At 36.3% G+C, this 16,212-nt stretch overlaps 1 protein-coding gene and 1 long non-coding RNA gene across 3 annotated transcripts in view; one reads left to right on the forward strand and one right to left on the reverse strand.

The window, feature by feature from the left end:
- Positions 1-4,652, forward strand: part of LOC101963091 (calcium-activated chloride channel regulator 4) — a 41,271-nt gene extending 36,619 nt beyond the window's left edge. Inside the window, 2 exon segments of the mRNA XM_078026650.1 lie at positions 3,558-3,791; positions 4,164-4,652. Coding sequence (XP_077882776.1) covers positions 3,558-3,791; positions 4,164-4,579 — 650 coding nt within the window. The 3' untranslated portion in view covers positions 4,580-4,652.
- Positions 1-16,212, reverse strand: part of LOC144368108 (uncharacterized) — a 138,973-nt gene that overhangs the window by 111,456 nt on the left and 11,305 nt on the right. The window lies entirely within an intron of this gene.

The following is a 16,212-nucleotide window of genomic DNA, read 5'->3' on the forward strand; positions in this document are numbered from 1 at the left end:
TTCATTGAATAGATTGCTCATTCCTTTGGTTTGGAGCTCTATACCTCCCTGTATCCAAATGACTCTTAAGTTTGGTCTCTTTATGTTATCCCATATTTCTTGGATGTTCTGCTCATGGTTTCTTAACAGTCTTGCTGAGCTGTCTATGTTCTTTTCAAGTTGAAATACTTTGTCTTCATTGTCTGATGTTCTATCTTCTAAGTGTTCTACTCTGCTGGTAGTATTCTCAATTGAGTTCTTTAGTTGGTTTATTGCTTCCTGCATTTCTAGGATTTCTGTTTGTTTGTTTTTTATAACCTCTATCTCCCTGTATAGTTGTTCTTTTGCTTCCTGGATTTGTTTATGTAATTCATTGTGAAGTGATCTTTCATTGTCTGATTTTGCTGTCTAATGTCTTCCTTGAGACTCCAGATCATCTGGAGCATGTATATCCTGAATTCTTTATCTGACATTCCATCTGCTGCAGATATTACCTCTTCTAACGTTGAGTTGACCTGCATTGCTTGTGGTCCTTTCTTTCCTTGTCTCTTCATACTGTTCGCGTTTCTTTCTGCTTGGTGAAACTGTTGTGTTATTGAATTTTCCCCCTATATATTTGTATTGCTCTTGTATAGTTGCAAAGTCTCCCGCGCAGGTGCGGGTGGCGGCTCTGCTCCTCCTCCAATTTGGGCAATGTGCCTACCACACTGGCAGGCTACTGGGCCTGTTCTGCTGGTCAGTAGCTGGTCTGCCTACCTTGCAGGCGCGGGCAGCGGCTCTGCCCCTCTGAGGGCCGCTGGGCCTGTCCTGTTGGTGGTCACAGTTCCGCCTACTTTGCAGGTGCGAGCAGTGGCTCTGACCCTCTGAAGGCCGCTGGGACTGTACAGCCGGTGGGTCGCAGGTCCACCTACCTTGCAGGCGCGGGCGGTGGCTCTGCCCCTCCGTGGGTCGCTGGGCCTGTTTTGTCTGTCAGTTGCAAGTCTGGCCTGTTCTGTTGGTGGTCACAGTTCCGCCTACCTTGCAGGCGCGGGGGTGGGGGACAGCTCTGCCCCTCCACAGGCCGCTGGGCCTGTTCTGCCGGTGGGTCACAGGTCCGCCTACCTTGCAGGCGCGGGGGGCGGCTCTGCCCCTCCGCGGGTTGCTGGGCCTGTTCTGCCGGTGGGTCGCAGGTCCGCCTACCTTGCAGGCGTGGTTGGGAGCTCTGACCCTCTGCGGGCCACTGGGCCTGTTCTGTCGGTGGTCACTGGGCCTGTTCTGTCGGTGGTCACAGTCCCACCTACCTTCGAAAAATAGGAATTTAACAACACAATAAATCAACAAAATCTGATAGATCTATATAGAACAATCTACTGAACAAGAAAAAAAACAATTCTTAAGTGCACATACATTCAGAACTAAGAGGGAAACTTACAACTCTAAATACTTACATTAAAAAAGAATAAATATTTCAAGTCAACAGCCTAACATTTCTACTTCGTGAATTAGGAAAAAGACAAACAAACAATTCAAATTTGGCTGAGATATAATACAGAAAAATAATAATACAGATCAGAATAGACAAAAATAAAATAGAAAAATGGAGAAAATCGATAAAATCAGAGTTCTTTGAAAAGGTTAACAAATATGATGAAATTTTATCTTGATAAACTAAAAAAAAGAGATAAATTACTAAAATCAAATATTAGAAATGAAAGTGAGAACATTATTACCAATTCTACAGAACACAAAGAACTAGAAGAAAGTATTAAAAAAATGTAAATAATCACATTAAATGACTTAGATAAAATGAGAAATTCCTAGATACACAAACTCTACCAAGACTATAATGAACAGAAATACAAAATCAGAATAGACCTCTAACTAGTAAGAAGAATGAATCCCAACAAAGAAAAGCCCTGAACCTGATAGCTTCACAGGTGAATTCCACAAAACATTTAAAGAACTAACAACAATGCTCAACTTTTCCCCCGCAAAATTGAAAAGGAGCAATTACTTCCAAATTCATCCTATAAAGCCAGCACTGATATCAAAGCCAAAAATATTACAAGAAAAAACATTGCATACTGTATACCTATCTTAATCCATTTGAGCTACTATCATAAAAATAATCTAAACTGGGTAGTTTATATACAAAAGAATATTTTTTTCTCATAGTTCCAGAGTCTTGGAAGTCCAAGATTAAGGCACAAGTAATTTAATGTCTGGTGAAAGCCCACTTCGTGGTTTATATCTGAATCCTAGCTATAACCCGACAAAACAGAAAGAGTAAGGACTCTCTCAACCTCCTTTATAAGGACACAAATTCCATTTATGAAGACTCTACCCTCATTACTTAATCACCTCCCAAAGGCTCCACCACCTAATATTACCACCAAAAGGGCTAGGATTGCAGAATATGAATTCTGGAGACAAACATTCAGTCATTGCAACTCCTTATGAATACTGAAACAAAAGTCCCCAACAAAATATCAGAAAACAAAATTTAGTAGTATATTTTAAAGATTATATGCCATGACCTTGTGGGATTTATTTTTTGAGGGCACGTATAGTCCAATAAAAATCAATTAGTATAGTATACCACATTATCAGCATAAAACAATGATTATTTCAATTGATGTAGAAAAAGAATTTGACAAAATTTAAGTCTTTCATGATAAAAATTCAACAAACTAGAAAAAAAGTAGCTCAACATAAAAAGCCCACATATGAAAAACCTAAAGTTAACATTATACTCAATGTTGAAAATCTAAAAGTTTATTCTATAAGATCAGAAAATATTACAGGAATGCCACTCTTACCAGTTCTATTTGACAGTACCAATAGTCCTAGCCAAAGCAACTAGGCAAGAAAAAGAAATTAATAGTGCTAACTGTTCTCACAATTACAAAAAATGATAAAAGGTGATGGCTATATAATTACCCTTACTTGACAATTACACAATGTATACATGTGTTAAAACATTATATTATACTCAATAAATATGTAGAATTATTATGTGACTGTAAAAGGGAAGTTATTGAATTATGTAACATTATTTCCATTCTAAGTACCCTTAATTACAAAACAATTCATTATTTGATTGTATCCTGCAATATCCTGGTCAGGATGCTAAAGATAGAATTCCCTTACCAAAGATTTTTAAATGCACAAAAACAAAGTCAATGAATCTCATAACTTTTGAAGAACAGTATCACCTATGCATAGGCAGTATTTGAATTACCAAGTTAGCTATATAATTTATGTGACATAGGATAGTAAAGGGGTAATCTGTAGTAGTCAAGAGAAGAATATCTGATCAATTAGATGTTACATATCTAAAAACATCAGGTGTAGGAATATTCTAGAAATCATTAAAAACAATACTGAGCAAATGATTTTTATAAACTTTATATAATACTTCTGGGTTACAGTTTCACAACACTTTTTTCTTTCTTGACCTTTAATTTTGTCACCAAACTTAGTAAAATGTGACATGTATATGAAGAAAAAGTAAAAGACCAGTGAAGAATTTCATTTGTTGAGTTTTAAAAGTACTAGTACTGTTCTGTTCCTTAAAAACCAGAAAATTTTTAACACAGGTAAAATTGAAGAGAATCTACCAAGTCCTGAAAATGATGAGGATACTCAAACATTTTTGGAGAGTTTCAGCAGAACAGTATCTGAAGGTGCATTTGTGGTATCCCAAGTTCCACAGCTTTCTTTGCCTGACCAGTTCCCACCAAGTCAAATCACAGACCTTGATGCCGCATCTGAGGGGAATCAGATCAATCTAACATGGACAGCACCAGGAGATAATTTTGATGTTGGAAAAGGTAAGGATGAATGTTTTATGGTTATAAATGAAAGGTACTCATTGCAAAATTGAAGGTATAAAGGTGGAGGAGTGGGGAAGTTTTTAATTGATGACTTAACAAAGAATTAGTTTTATAATCTGATTCTTTGACTTAATCAAATGACACATGTTAACCTGGTCCAAACTTTTCTCACCAAAAAAAAAAAAAAAAAAAAAAAAGTTAGCATTTGGCAAAGTTGTAAAAGTCAGAATTTAACAGCTATCAAAAGGTAAATAATGATGTAAATATAAGCATCTCTTTGCATGATTAGTCATTTTTAAAAGAATAAATAAAAAGGAATTTAAAATGGTATACTCTAGATCCTACAACATGCATAACTTTTTTTCTTAGTTCAACAGTATATCATAAGAATAAGTAGAAGTATTATGGATCTAAGAGACAATTTTGATGATGCGCTTCAAGTTAATACTACCAACCTGTTACCAAAAGAGGCCAACTCCAAGAAAACCTTTGCATTTAAACCAGGAAACATCTCAGAAGAAAATGCAACCCACATATTCATTGCCATTCAAAGTGTAGACAAAAGCAATTTGATATCAAAAGTATCCAACATTGCATATGTAGCTTTGTTTATCCCCCAAGAAGATCCTGGTCCTGATGAAAGCCAACCAAACCCTGGAGTTAACATTTCTACCTTGATGTTGTCAGTGGTTGGATCTGTGGTAGTTGTTAGTATTATTTTAAGTACCACCATTTATATTTTAAAGAAGAAAAAAAATGCAAGTAGACCAAGGACTTGGTTTTAATATGATCAACAAAATTGAGGGATACCTGTGAATTTTTAAATTCTTCTTTGGATAATTAACTCATAAAAATAATTTTAAGAGGTCTATAAAGAATACTTTAATTTAATATAAACATCCAAAATATTCAAAATACAGACTAAATCAACTTTAATAATTAATAATTGTATTTACTCATTTTATCATATATAGCGATGAATAAAAGAGCTTTTATATTATTGTTGTCTGTTACGTTATTTATACAAAAGTTTTTTGGAATTTATTTCAAACTTCATTGAAGTTAAAATTATATATTCATATAGTTGAAACAATTAAAAAAAAGAACAATATATTTGGAAAAAAACAGATTTGGTCTCAGTTTATTGAGAATTATTAACATTATCACATCTAATATTGTGCTATAATAACCAAGGTTATGTTTACTGTGGTTTATAGAAATTGAGAGTAAAAACATTGAAATCACTCACCATCTGTGATGTCATGTTTTCCTTATTTCATCTCAATATAAACATATAATCTGTGCCTGTGTCCTTAAGAAGTAACACATCCCTAGATATTTTTTCTTTCATAGTGGGAAAGAATTAATGAAGCTACTTTATATTGCCCTTGTTTTCAGGTTTAAAAAAATGAAAAATACTTTTAATACACAGTATATCTTTTATCCTTTGAATCACAGACTAAAGGAAAGAAACAGAATTCAAAACATCATCTTCTTAATTTCAAAAGAAGGTGTTCAAGGTACAGTTATCTACCACATCCTGACAAGCCCAAAAATTATGAAAATGAGTCCAAGTTCCTTTCATTCTAAGTATAGAGAAAGTTATTGACAAACTATATTATACATTTCATTTGAAAACAATGATTGTGTTTGCTGTGTAGCAAAGGGAATCTGAAGACACATAAAGGGAAATACTATCTGTGATAAGACTATGGGAATAGTCTAAAGAAAGAAATGAGTTTAGCTTAGAGGAGAATGATGAGGAAAAGTGGGTACATTAAAAATAAATTAAGGGGAGCAGAGAAGATATGGTCATGTATGGAGAAAAAAGGAAAGCCAGTCAATGATGAATTTCAAGTTTCAAACTGAAAATACAGAAAAATGGAAGTGCCATTTACTGAGAAGTGGAAAGACTCGGGGAGAAGAGATATCTATAAAGGTAATGGATAGGTGACCTTGGTGATAAGACATTTGAGGAACATGTGAATAAATATTAATCAGTATTGTTACACTGACAATTGGATCCCAAAGCCTAGTGCTCAACATCAGTTACTAATTGAAGATGTACATTTCACTGCTGTTAGTATGTAGATGGCATTAAAAACAGTAATGAATGAGATCCATAACAAGAGCATGGAAATTAAGAAGGGCAGAGTTCAATGGCAAGATATGCCCATGCATGCTGAAGCCCTAATGATGTAAACAAACTGGAACACAGATCATATAACTATGGCCCATCTGGGTGCTGAAAGAATTTCCCTTAAGTAGGTAGATTTTTAAGTCTAAGTTTACAAGTATATGGTTTCTTTGTTCGTTCAACTGGCAGTTTTCCCACTTTATATTGGAAACTTTACCACCAAAATTCAGCTCCCTGATTACCTGAAGAACAGTATCCTCTCATTTGCATCCTTATCTCAGGTACACTTGGCAGGAGTTATTTGCTGGTTTGGAAGTAAACCAAAATGTAAACTATGTCAGTTGAATCTAGTATCACCCCTAACAATTTTCAATCACACTTATTAGCCTGGCATAATTAATTTATTATGAATTAATTTGCTTCCTTCTCTACTTCCCATTTAAATTGCAGATGTGGCAAGATGAGCCCTACCATTTAAATGGGAATGGAAAAAGAGCATGAGAAAATGAAAGTGGGAAACCTTTGATTACAGGGATGCTCTGATTTACTCTCATGATTCAGTGGAACATGAGGTCTGCATTTAGACATTTGGGGACTGGGCTGTTCAGACAGAAGGTCTATTGGCAATCATAGTTCCTCTAGTGGTCTAGTACCAGATAAGTCAGTGATGATGCCTAGGGCTATAGAAGTGAACATGAAGAAAATCTGGAAAAGAAATAAGTATAAGACAACTGGCCTTATGCCAAGAAGAGAATGAAGACCCAAAATTCTGTGTTGCCAATAGAAATATTATACAGCAGTCATATATTCCCTGTGTCCTTCCCACCTACCTACCCTATATCTCTGGAAGCAAAGCCTGCCAGCCTGATTATTTCCCTCCCAAATACTCCAGTACAATAAGTAGGCTCCACTAGATCCCAGTAGTTTTCTATCCCTTTCTAAGACACACCCTGAGTTAGCAACCTTATCTCCCATGAAACTCACCAAGCCCATATCAAAAATCGTGGCATTTTCACAACATGACCTTCTCTTCATTTTCAGGTTGTCCAGGAGTCCACAGAGTTCCTCTCAACATAAAACCTTTGCTATTTAAATTGAATAGAATTTAATAGTTATATGAATTTCATTTTGCCAAAATCAATTATGATGGAACAAATCTGAAAACAAAGAGTATTATGTATACCAGCTTTCAAGCTTAGAAATTTTCCAGCTGCAACTTCTTACATTAAGTAAGAAATGCTGGGTCAGCCAAAATTGTAGTCCTATCCACCATTCCCACTGTTCTAAGAAGCTCTCAATATAGCAGAAAACCAGAAGAGAGCAATTAGTTGGCATTAAAGGAAAGTGAGATGTTCTGAAAGTTCACTGCCAAGTACAGTGTGATTCTTAGGAGACCATGAAAGTCAAGAGATGGTAAACCTCTCAGCATGACTGGATCACTAGATGAACAGCATTTTTATACTGCTGAAATTAAAGAGATGGGTTTTCATGTATGTTTGATACACCAAGGAGTGGAGAGTTTCTTATTTACAAAGTGGACACTGTGGAAGGTGGCTGGGCTTAATCCATTTGGGATAAGATGGGGAATTAAACAGAACATACACAATTATAGCTACCAGGAAATATTGAGGTTTTTCATGCTTACATTGTAGTGAGTTGAGATTGCTCAAGTAAACGTGTTTCATAGCAATCATATTCAACAATATCACTGCTTAAGTTTATGGTGACAAATCTACTGACATACAGACCTACTCTCTGGACACCAAACTCCTACTTGTCTTTCTACTTCCTTCCATTCTACAGAGAGCTCTTTTGTTTTTACTTTCATCATCCATTCTCCCTCTTTCAAGGATCCTTCATTCTTCCTTTTTCCAATCTTTTTACATAATGACTTCTTGGCAAGTACTTGTCTTCATCTCACACCCTATGCTCCTTAACATCTACTGTACGCTTCTGCTTCCCAGCAATACTTTTGCTCTGGTGCTTTATATCAGCTTGATTTCCCTATGTTTCTATATTTTCCTCTCATATGACCCTCACTCTTATCTAGGGCTACCATATCACAGAACTCTAAAGGGATCTGTTCAAATCATACTCTTCATGAATAACCACTGGAGTTTTACAACACAATGTCTGCATCCTCCTGTGGCAGTCCTACTCTAACATAAGAGAAAATAAGTGTTCTTTGTGGATGATTTTATATTGTTCCTTGTGATAGGAAGTTGTTTTAAAGCCTTAGACCTGACAGCATAGTTTAATAAATAACGCCTCTTTATATGATAATAGTTGAAAATTAATTATATGATTTATGGTCCCAGTGCCCTATTTTCTTTGATAATCTATGTGATAATCAGCACATTAGGTCTTGGTACATTTAACCGCATTAGGATCATGAGCAAAGTCCTACAGGCTGTGTGTCCTGCTATCTGTTGTCACCTGATCTTCAGGAAATAAGGGAGTGCCTTTTACAAGTTGTTTTAGAGACCTAAGAGAAATGAACAGTAAGAGTCTGGTAGCATAAAATCAGAGCCATCATTTATTCCACAATTTGAAGTTGTAACTGGACTTGTAATTATTATCTATCAAAATGTTGTGGTTTTCTCCAAACCTGCATTACAGTTTTCAAATGTGTTTGCAGTCTCAATCAGGCCTTCTTTATAGTGCAAATCAGAACTCTCCAAATTCCAAAGAGTCTAGTGTCAGATAATGCAATCTGAAGAAAATAGGAAAGTCCACTATGGTCTTCCTATTGCACCTCTAATCCTCACTTCATCCTCAGGAATATTACCTAATGCAATCTAAGCCAACATGTGCTTTCAAGATATATTTAGATCTAGGTTTGTGAGTTTGGGTCAATAAATAGTATAATTCTTATGAAACTAAGTTCGTTCTCTTCAACTTTTATCTGCTGAATTTCTATTTTGGTGAAAGAAAAGTATGTCACCACCTAGTCATTTACACCTAACAAAAGGAAGGCCATCTCTTCAGCCTCTAATTTTATTACCCCTTAGATCAAATATGTGAACAAGCTGTCTGTGACATCCCCTTCACCCTGACCTCTCTCCGCACCTACTCCTGCCACTTCAGTAATACTACCTTAGTTCAGCCTTCCTTATCTTTGGAAAAGACTCTCTGTATCATCAGTCTTTCCCCAAACCACATTCACCCCAAATTAATCTTAGAAAAACCTAAATAGCCCCCACACTGCTTTCAAGACAAAGTCCTACTTCTCTAAGGGCTTTGCAACTCTGGGCCACACAATATCCCAAACACAGGGATCAATGGGACCCTAGAGAACAGGACACCAACCAGTGAACATTCTGCAAAAAGGAGAGTTATTAGAGAAGAAAATGTCCCTGATGCTTCCAACAAAAGCCATGCATGGTTAGCAAGACCCTGATCTATCCTGGCAGATTCCTCTAGAGAAACTAAGAGGCTTCTCACAAGTTCCCAAGAGTGACACTCTGAGGAAACTCAGCTGACTCTTAACAATATATAGGAAAAAGGTCAATTGACCAGCTTGGTCTTAAACACCTGGCAAGAGAGTTACAGCCAAAGGACAGCCATACATGGGAATTCAAAAGGGAAAACAATAGTTTTTTTACTATAAGATGTATACTTCTGTCAGTCCCACCAAAAATAAGTAAAGCCGGAAGCTATAAAGGAAAGTTTCTTAGACAGGAGTGTTTGATAACTATCAAAAGAGACTATCAGGCTAGATGTGGTGACACACACTTGTAATCCAAGTGGCTTGGGAGGCTGGGTCAGGAGGATCCTAAGTTCAAAGCCAGCCTCAGCAATAGCACTAAGGCACTAAAGCACTAAGCAACTCAGTGATACCCTGTCTCTAAATAAAATACACAGGAGGCTGGGGATGTAGCTCAGTGTTGAATTCCCCCTGAGCTCAATCCCTAGTACCAAAGAGAGAGAGAGAGACTATCAGACTGCCATGCCACCCAACACTGACACCCAACCCAATGCCTCCATCCCGTCTCGGAATGTAGCCACCTCTGTCTTGAGACACCACCACCATCGCCACCATTGTCATCTAGAGAGGTGGCAGCCTCCATCTGGGGCACTAGCCAGGACCTGAAAGTCCAATATCAAGGTGCCTGCAGGTTTGCCGCCGCCACCACCACCATCACCACATGCCCAATTCCATCTTGGGACATGAGTAAGGGCCTGGAACTCCATTATCAAGGTGCATGCAGGTTTGTTTACATGTGAGATCTTCCTGCTAGGTGTGCTAATAGCTACTATCTTGCTGTTTCTTCACATGGTCTAATATGTGCTAATAGCTACCATCTTGCTGTATCTTCCTTTATGTGAGCACATTCCTGGTAGTGTGTCTAATTGTAAATTTAAATAACATTGAGATCTTAGACCTGAAGCATGGAAGAGCCTATAGAAACTGAAACCCAGATCCATGAGTTCATAGCTAGGTCTATGTGAGCCTGTCCAAGCCTAGCAATCCTATGGAAAGCTGGGCTCTCCCCAGTACTGTGAGTCCTGAAGCAGAAAGGGCTGGCAACAATGGGTTAGAAGGTTAGAAGTGGGTGTGAAAGCATCTTGCTTTTGGCTCACCCAGCCAGCTGGTCCAGCATCCACCAGGTTCCCAGAGTATACTTGGGCCAGCACTTGTGAGGCCCTGTCACCAGCCTAGTCCCTGACCCCCTCCCCAGTCTGACATCCAATGATCCCCTGGTCCCACAAGATCCAACACCCAATAGGGCACTCAAGCTCCCTAATTCCAAGTCAGATCCACACTGCTAGATGGGGAGACACACAAATAACATGAAAAAAAAGGAAACAAAACACCCTAAACAAACCAAGATGCTCCAATTATAGAATCCATTGGCAACAAGGTAAAAGAAAATTCAGGGGAGTTTAGAACTTACATTGTTAAACTGACCTACAATGTAAAGAATAATGTAAGGACTGAAATCAGACATAAATATCAGGAGTTAAAGGATCACTTCAATAAAGCTATAGAGATTCTTAAAAGAAAGCAAACAGAAATCCACAAAATGAAGGAATCAATAAACCAAATAAAAAATTTAATGAAAAGTGTCACTAACAGGCTAGACCACTTGGAAGACAGAATCTCAGGCAATAAAGACAAACTATAGAATCTTGAAAATAAAATTGGCCACACAGAGAAGATGGTAAGAAACTATGAACAGAACTTCCAAGAATTATGGGGTAAATTAAAAGGTCAACTTTAAGATTTATTGGGACAGATGAAGGTGTGGAGCTACAAACCAAAGGAATGCACAATCTTTTTGAGGAAATAATATCAGAAATTTTCCCAAACCTAAATAATGAAATGGAAAATCAAATATAAGAGTTTATAGGGCCTCTAATGTACAAAGTTACAATAGACCCACACCAAGGCACATCATAATGAGAATGATTAACATGCAAAATAAGAATAGAATTTTTTAATTTTTTCAACAGAAATGAAGCACATCTTTTCATTTCTCTGATTATACATGATGTAGAGTCACACCATTCATTCAACCATAACCATACATAGGGGTAATAATGTCCATCCCATTCTACCATCTTCCCCCCATACACACCCTCTTATTTCCCTCCCTTCCATACTCTCTCTCCCTTCTTCTCAATCCAAAATTTCCCCATTCTTCCCTTGCCCTGTGCCCATTATGGACCAGCATCCACTTATCAGAGAAAATATTTGGCCTTTGGTTTGAGGGGATTGGCTTACATCACTTAGCATGATATTCTCCAATTCCATCCATTTACCTGTAAATGCCATAATTTCATTCTTCTTTGAGGCTGAGTAGTATTCCATTGTGTATATACACCAAGTTTCTTTATCCATTCATCTATTGAAGGGCATCTAGGCTGTTTCCACAGGTTAGCTATTATGAACTGAGCTGCTATAAACATTGAGGTGGCTGCACTGCTGTAGCATGCTGCTCTTAAGTATTTCGGGTATAGACCTAGGAGTGGGATAGCTGAGTCAAATTGTGGTTTCATTCCAAGTTTTCTAATATATCTCCCTACTGCTTTCCAAAGTGGTTGTACCATTTTGCAATCCACCAGCAAAGAATCAATGTACCTTTTTCCCTACACTCCCACCAGCACTCATTGTTGCTTGATTTTTTGATATTTGCCATTCTGACTGGAGTGGGATAAATCAAAATGCATTTTGCTGTCATATATACCTAACTAAAATAAATCAATCAATAAAAAATTTAAATAAAAATAATAACCTAGAATGTTAATGGCTTAAACTAATCAATCTAATTAATCAAAAGACATAGACTGGGAGATCGGATTAAAAAACAAGACCCAACAATATGCTGCCTCCAAGAGACTCATCTCATAGGCAAAGACATCCTCTGACTGAGGGTGAAAGGATGGAGAAAAAAACATATCACTCATCTGGGTCACATAAACAAGTAGGGGTTTTCATCCTCATATCAGAGAAAGTGGACTTCAAGCCAAAGCTAATCAGAAGGGACAAAAAAGGACATTTCATACTGCTTAAGCGAATGATACATCAGCAAGACATAAGAATTGCAAATATTTATGCCCCAAACAATGGAGCATCTATGTGCATCAAACAAACCCTCCTTGATTTCAAGAATCATATAAACCACAACACAATAACACCGGGTGACTTTTAACACACCTCACTCACTACTGGATAGATCTTCCAGACAAAAACTAAACAAAGAAACTATAGAACTAATCAACACAATAATTTAGAATTAACGAACATAGATAGGATATTTCATCCATCAATGAACTAAAATGCTTTCTTCTCAGCAGCACATGGATCCTCCTCTAAAATATACTATATCTTAGGCCACAAAGTAACTCTAAGCAAATACAAAGTGTGGTGTGTGTGTGTGTGAGTGTGTGTGTGTGTGTGTGTGTATATATATATATATATATATATATATATATATAGAGAGAGAGAGAGAGAGAGAGAGAGAGAGAAATACCCTGTATTATACCAGCTAATAATGGAGTAAAATTATGAATCAATGGTAAAATAAAAAATAGAAGCTACTATAATACCTGCAGACTAAATAATATGTTATTAAATAATAAATGAATAGAGGAAATCAGGGATGAAATTATAATTACTTGGATAAAAATGAGAACAATGATACAACATATCAAGACCTCTCAGACACTATAAAGGCAGTGCTAAGAGGAAAATTCATTGCATTGAGCTCATTCATTAAAAGAATAGAAAGCCAATTAATTAATGATCTAACATTACATCTCAAAGCCCTAGAAAAATATGAACAAAGCAAACCCCAAAGCAGTAGGAGACAGAAAATAATTAAAATCATCTGAAATCAATAAAATTGAAACAATTGAAAAAACTAATGAAACAAAAATTTGATCCTTGAAAAAACATTTTAAAAATTGGTAAACTCTTCCAAATGACCCCTTCGATATAAAGGGAGTAAACAAGGACAGGGTAGGAACGAAGAGCTTGAGAAGAAGATTTACATTAAACAGGGATGAGAGGTGGGAGGGAAAGGGAGTGAGAAGGGAAATCACATGGAAATGGAAGGCGATCCTCAGGGTTATACAAAATGATATATAAGAGGAAAGGAGGGGTAAGACAAGATAATATAAATGGAAGAAATGATTTACAGTAGAAGGGGTAGAGAGAGAAAAGGGGAGGGGAGGGGGGATAGTAGAGAATAGGACTGACAGCAGAATACATCAGACACTAGAAAGGCAATATGTCAATCAATGGAAGGGTAACTGATGTGATACAGCAACCTGTATACGGGGTAAAGTTGGGAGTTCATAACCCGCTTGAATCAAACTGTGAAACATGATGTATTAAGAACTATGTAATGTTTTGAACAACCAACAATTAAAAAAAAATTGGTAAACTCTTAGCCATGCTAACAAAGAGAGAGAGAACACTTAAATTACTAAAATATGTGAAGAAAAAGGAAATATCACAGAAGACAAGACGGAAATACAGAAGATAATTAGAAACTATATTGAAAATTTACACTCCAATAAAACAGAAAATCTTGAAGACATCAACAAACTTCTGTAGATATATGACCTACCCAAACTGAATTAGTAGGGCATACACAATTTAAACAGATTTATTTCAAGCAATGAAATAGAAGGCATAATCAAAAGCCTACCAATCAAGAAAAACCCAGGACCAGATGGATTCTCAACCAAGATCTACCAGACCTTTAAAGAAGAATTAACATCAATACTCTTCAAAGTATTCCATGATATAGAAAAGGAGGGAACCCTTCCAAACTCATTCGGTGAGGCTAGTATTACTCTGGTACCAAACCAGACAAAGACACATCAAGGAAAAAACTTCAGACAATATCCCTGATGAACATAGATACAAAAATTCTCAATAAAATACTGGCAAAATGCATACAAAATCATATTTAAAAGATGGTGCACCATGGCCAAGTGGGATTCCCAGGAATGCAGGATTAGTTCAACATGTGGAAATCAATAAACATAATGGATCACATTAATAGACTTAAAGACAAGTATCATACAATCAATAGATGCAGAAAAAGAATTTGACAAAATACAACACTTTTATCCCTAGAAAAGCTAGAGATAATAGAAATATACCTCAACATTATAAAAGCTATCTATGGTAAGCCCCAGGCCAACATCATTCTAAATGGAGAAAAATTAAAATTATTCCCTCTAAAAACTGGAACAAAACAAGCATGTTCTCTTTTACCACTTCTATTCAACACTGTCCTTGAAACTGTAGCCAGAGCAATTAGAAGAAAGAAATTAAAGGGATAAAATAGGATAAACAGAACTCAAACTATCATTATTTGCTATTGACATAATTCTTTATTTAGAAAATCCAAAAAACTCTACCAAAAAACTTCTAGAATTAATAAATGAGGGCTGGGGATGTGGCTCAAGTGGTAGCGCACTCACCTGGCATGCGTGCGGCCCAGGTTTGATGCTCAGCACCACATACAAAGATGTGTTCGCCGAAAACTAAAAAATAAATATTAAAAATTCTCTCCCTCTCTCTCTTTAAAAAAATAAATAAATGAGTTTAGCAAAGTAACAGAATATAAAATCAATACCTATTCCTATCTATCACTGTTTAATCCACTGAAAGAGAAATTAGGAAAACTACCCCATTCACAATAGGCTCAAAAAAAAAAAACTCAGGAATTAATCTAACAAAAGAGGTGAAAGACCTATACAATGAAAACTACAAAACACTAAAGAAAGAAATTAAAGAAGACATTAGAAGATGGAAAGATCTCCCATGTTCTTGAGTAGGCAGAATTGAAATTGTCAAAATGGCCATACTACCAAACAGGTAATACAGATTTAATATGATTCCTATTAAAATCCCAATGACATTCTTCATAGAACTAGAAAAAGCAATAATGAAATTCATTTGGAAAAATAAGAGACACAGAATAGCCAAAGCAATCATTAGCAAGAAAAGTGAACCGGGAGGCAACACAGTATCAAATCTTAAACTATCCTCCAAAGCTGTAGTAACAAAAATGTCATGGTATTGGCACCAAAACAGACACCTAGACAGGTAGTACAGAATAGAAGACACAGAGACAAATCCACATAAATACAGTTATCTCATACTAGACAAAGGCACCAAAAACATTCATTGGAGAAAGAATAGCCTCTTCAACAGATGGTGCTGGAAAATTAGAAATCCATATGTAGCAAAATGAAATTAAACCCCTATCCCTCACTCTGCATGAAACTCAAATCAAAGTGGATCAAAGACAGGCACTAGAATAAAGACCCTGGACTTAATAGAAGAAAAGGGAGGCCTAAATCTTCATGTCAGCTTAAAACTTGACTTCCTTAACAAGACTCCTAAAGTGCAATGAGTAAAATCAAGAATCAATAAATAGGACTGATTTAAATTTAAAAGCTTCTACTCAGCAAAGGAAATAATAATGCTAAGACAGAACTTACAGAATGGGAGCAAATCTTTACCACATGCACCTAAGATAGAACACTAATCTCCAGGATATGTAAAAAAGTTCAAAAAAACTTAACACCAAAAAAATCAATAAATGGGCTAAGAACAGACACTTCACAGAAGAAGAAATACAATAGATCAACAAATATGTGAAAAAAAAAGTTCAACATCTCTAGCAATTAGAGAAATGCAAATCAAAACTATTCTAAGATTTCATTGCACTCCAGTTAGAATGGCAATTATCAAGAATATAAGCAACAATAAATATTGACAAGGATGTGGGGAAAAAGTAATCCAGACTTTGG

Source organism: Ictidomys tridecemlineatus, chromosome 11 (genome assembly GCF_052094955.1).
Source record: "Ictidomys tridecemlineatus isolate mIctTri1 chromosome 11, mIctTri1.hap1, whole genome shotgun sequence".
Classification (NCBI taxonomy): Eukaryota; Metazoa; Chordata; class Mammalia; order Rodentia; family Sciuridae; genus Ictidomys; species Ictidomys tridecemlineatus.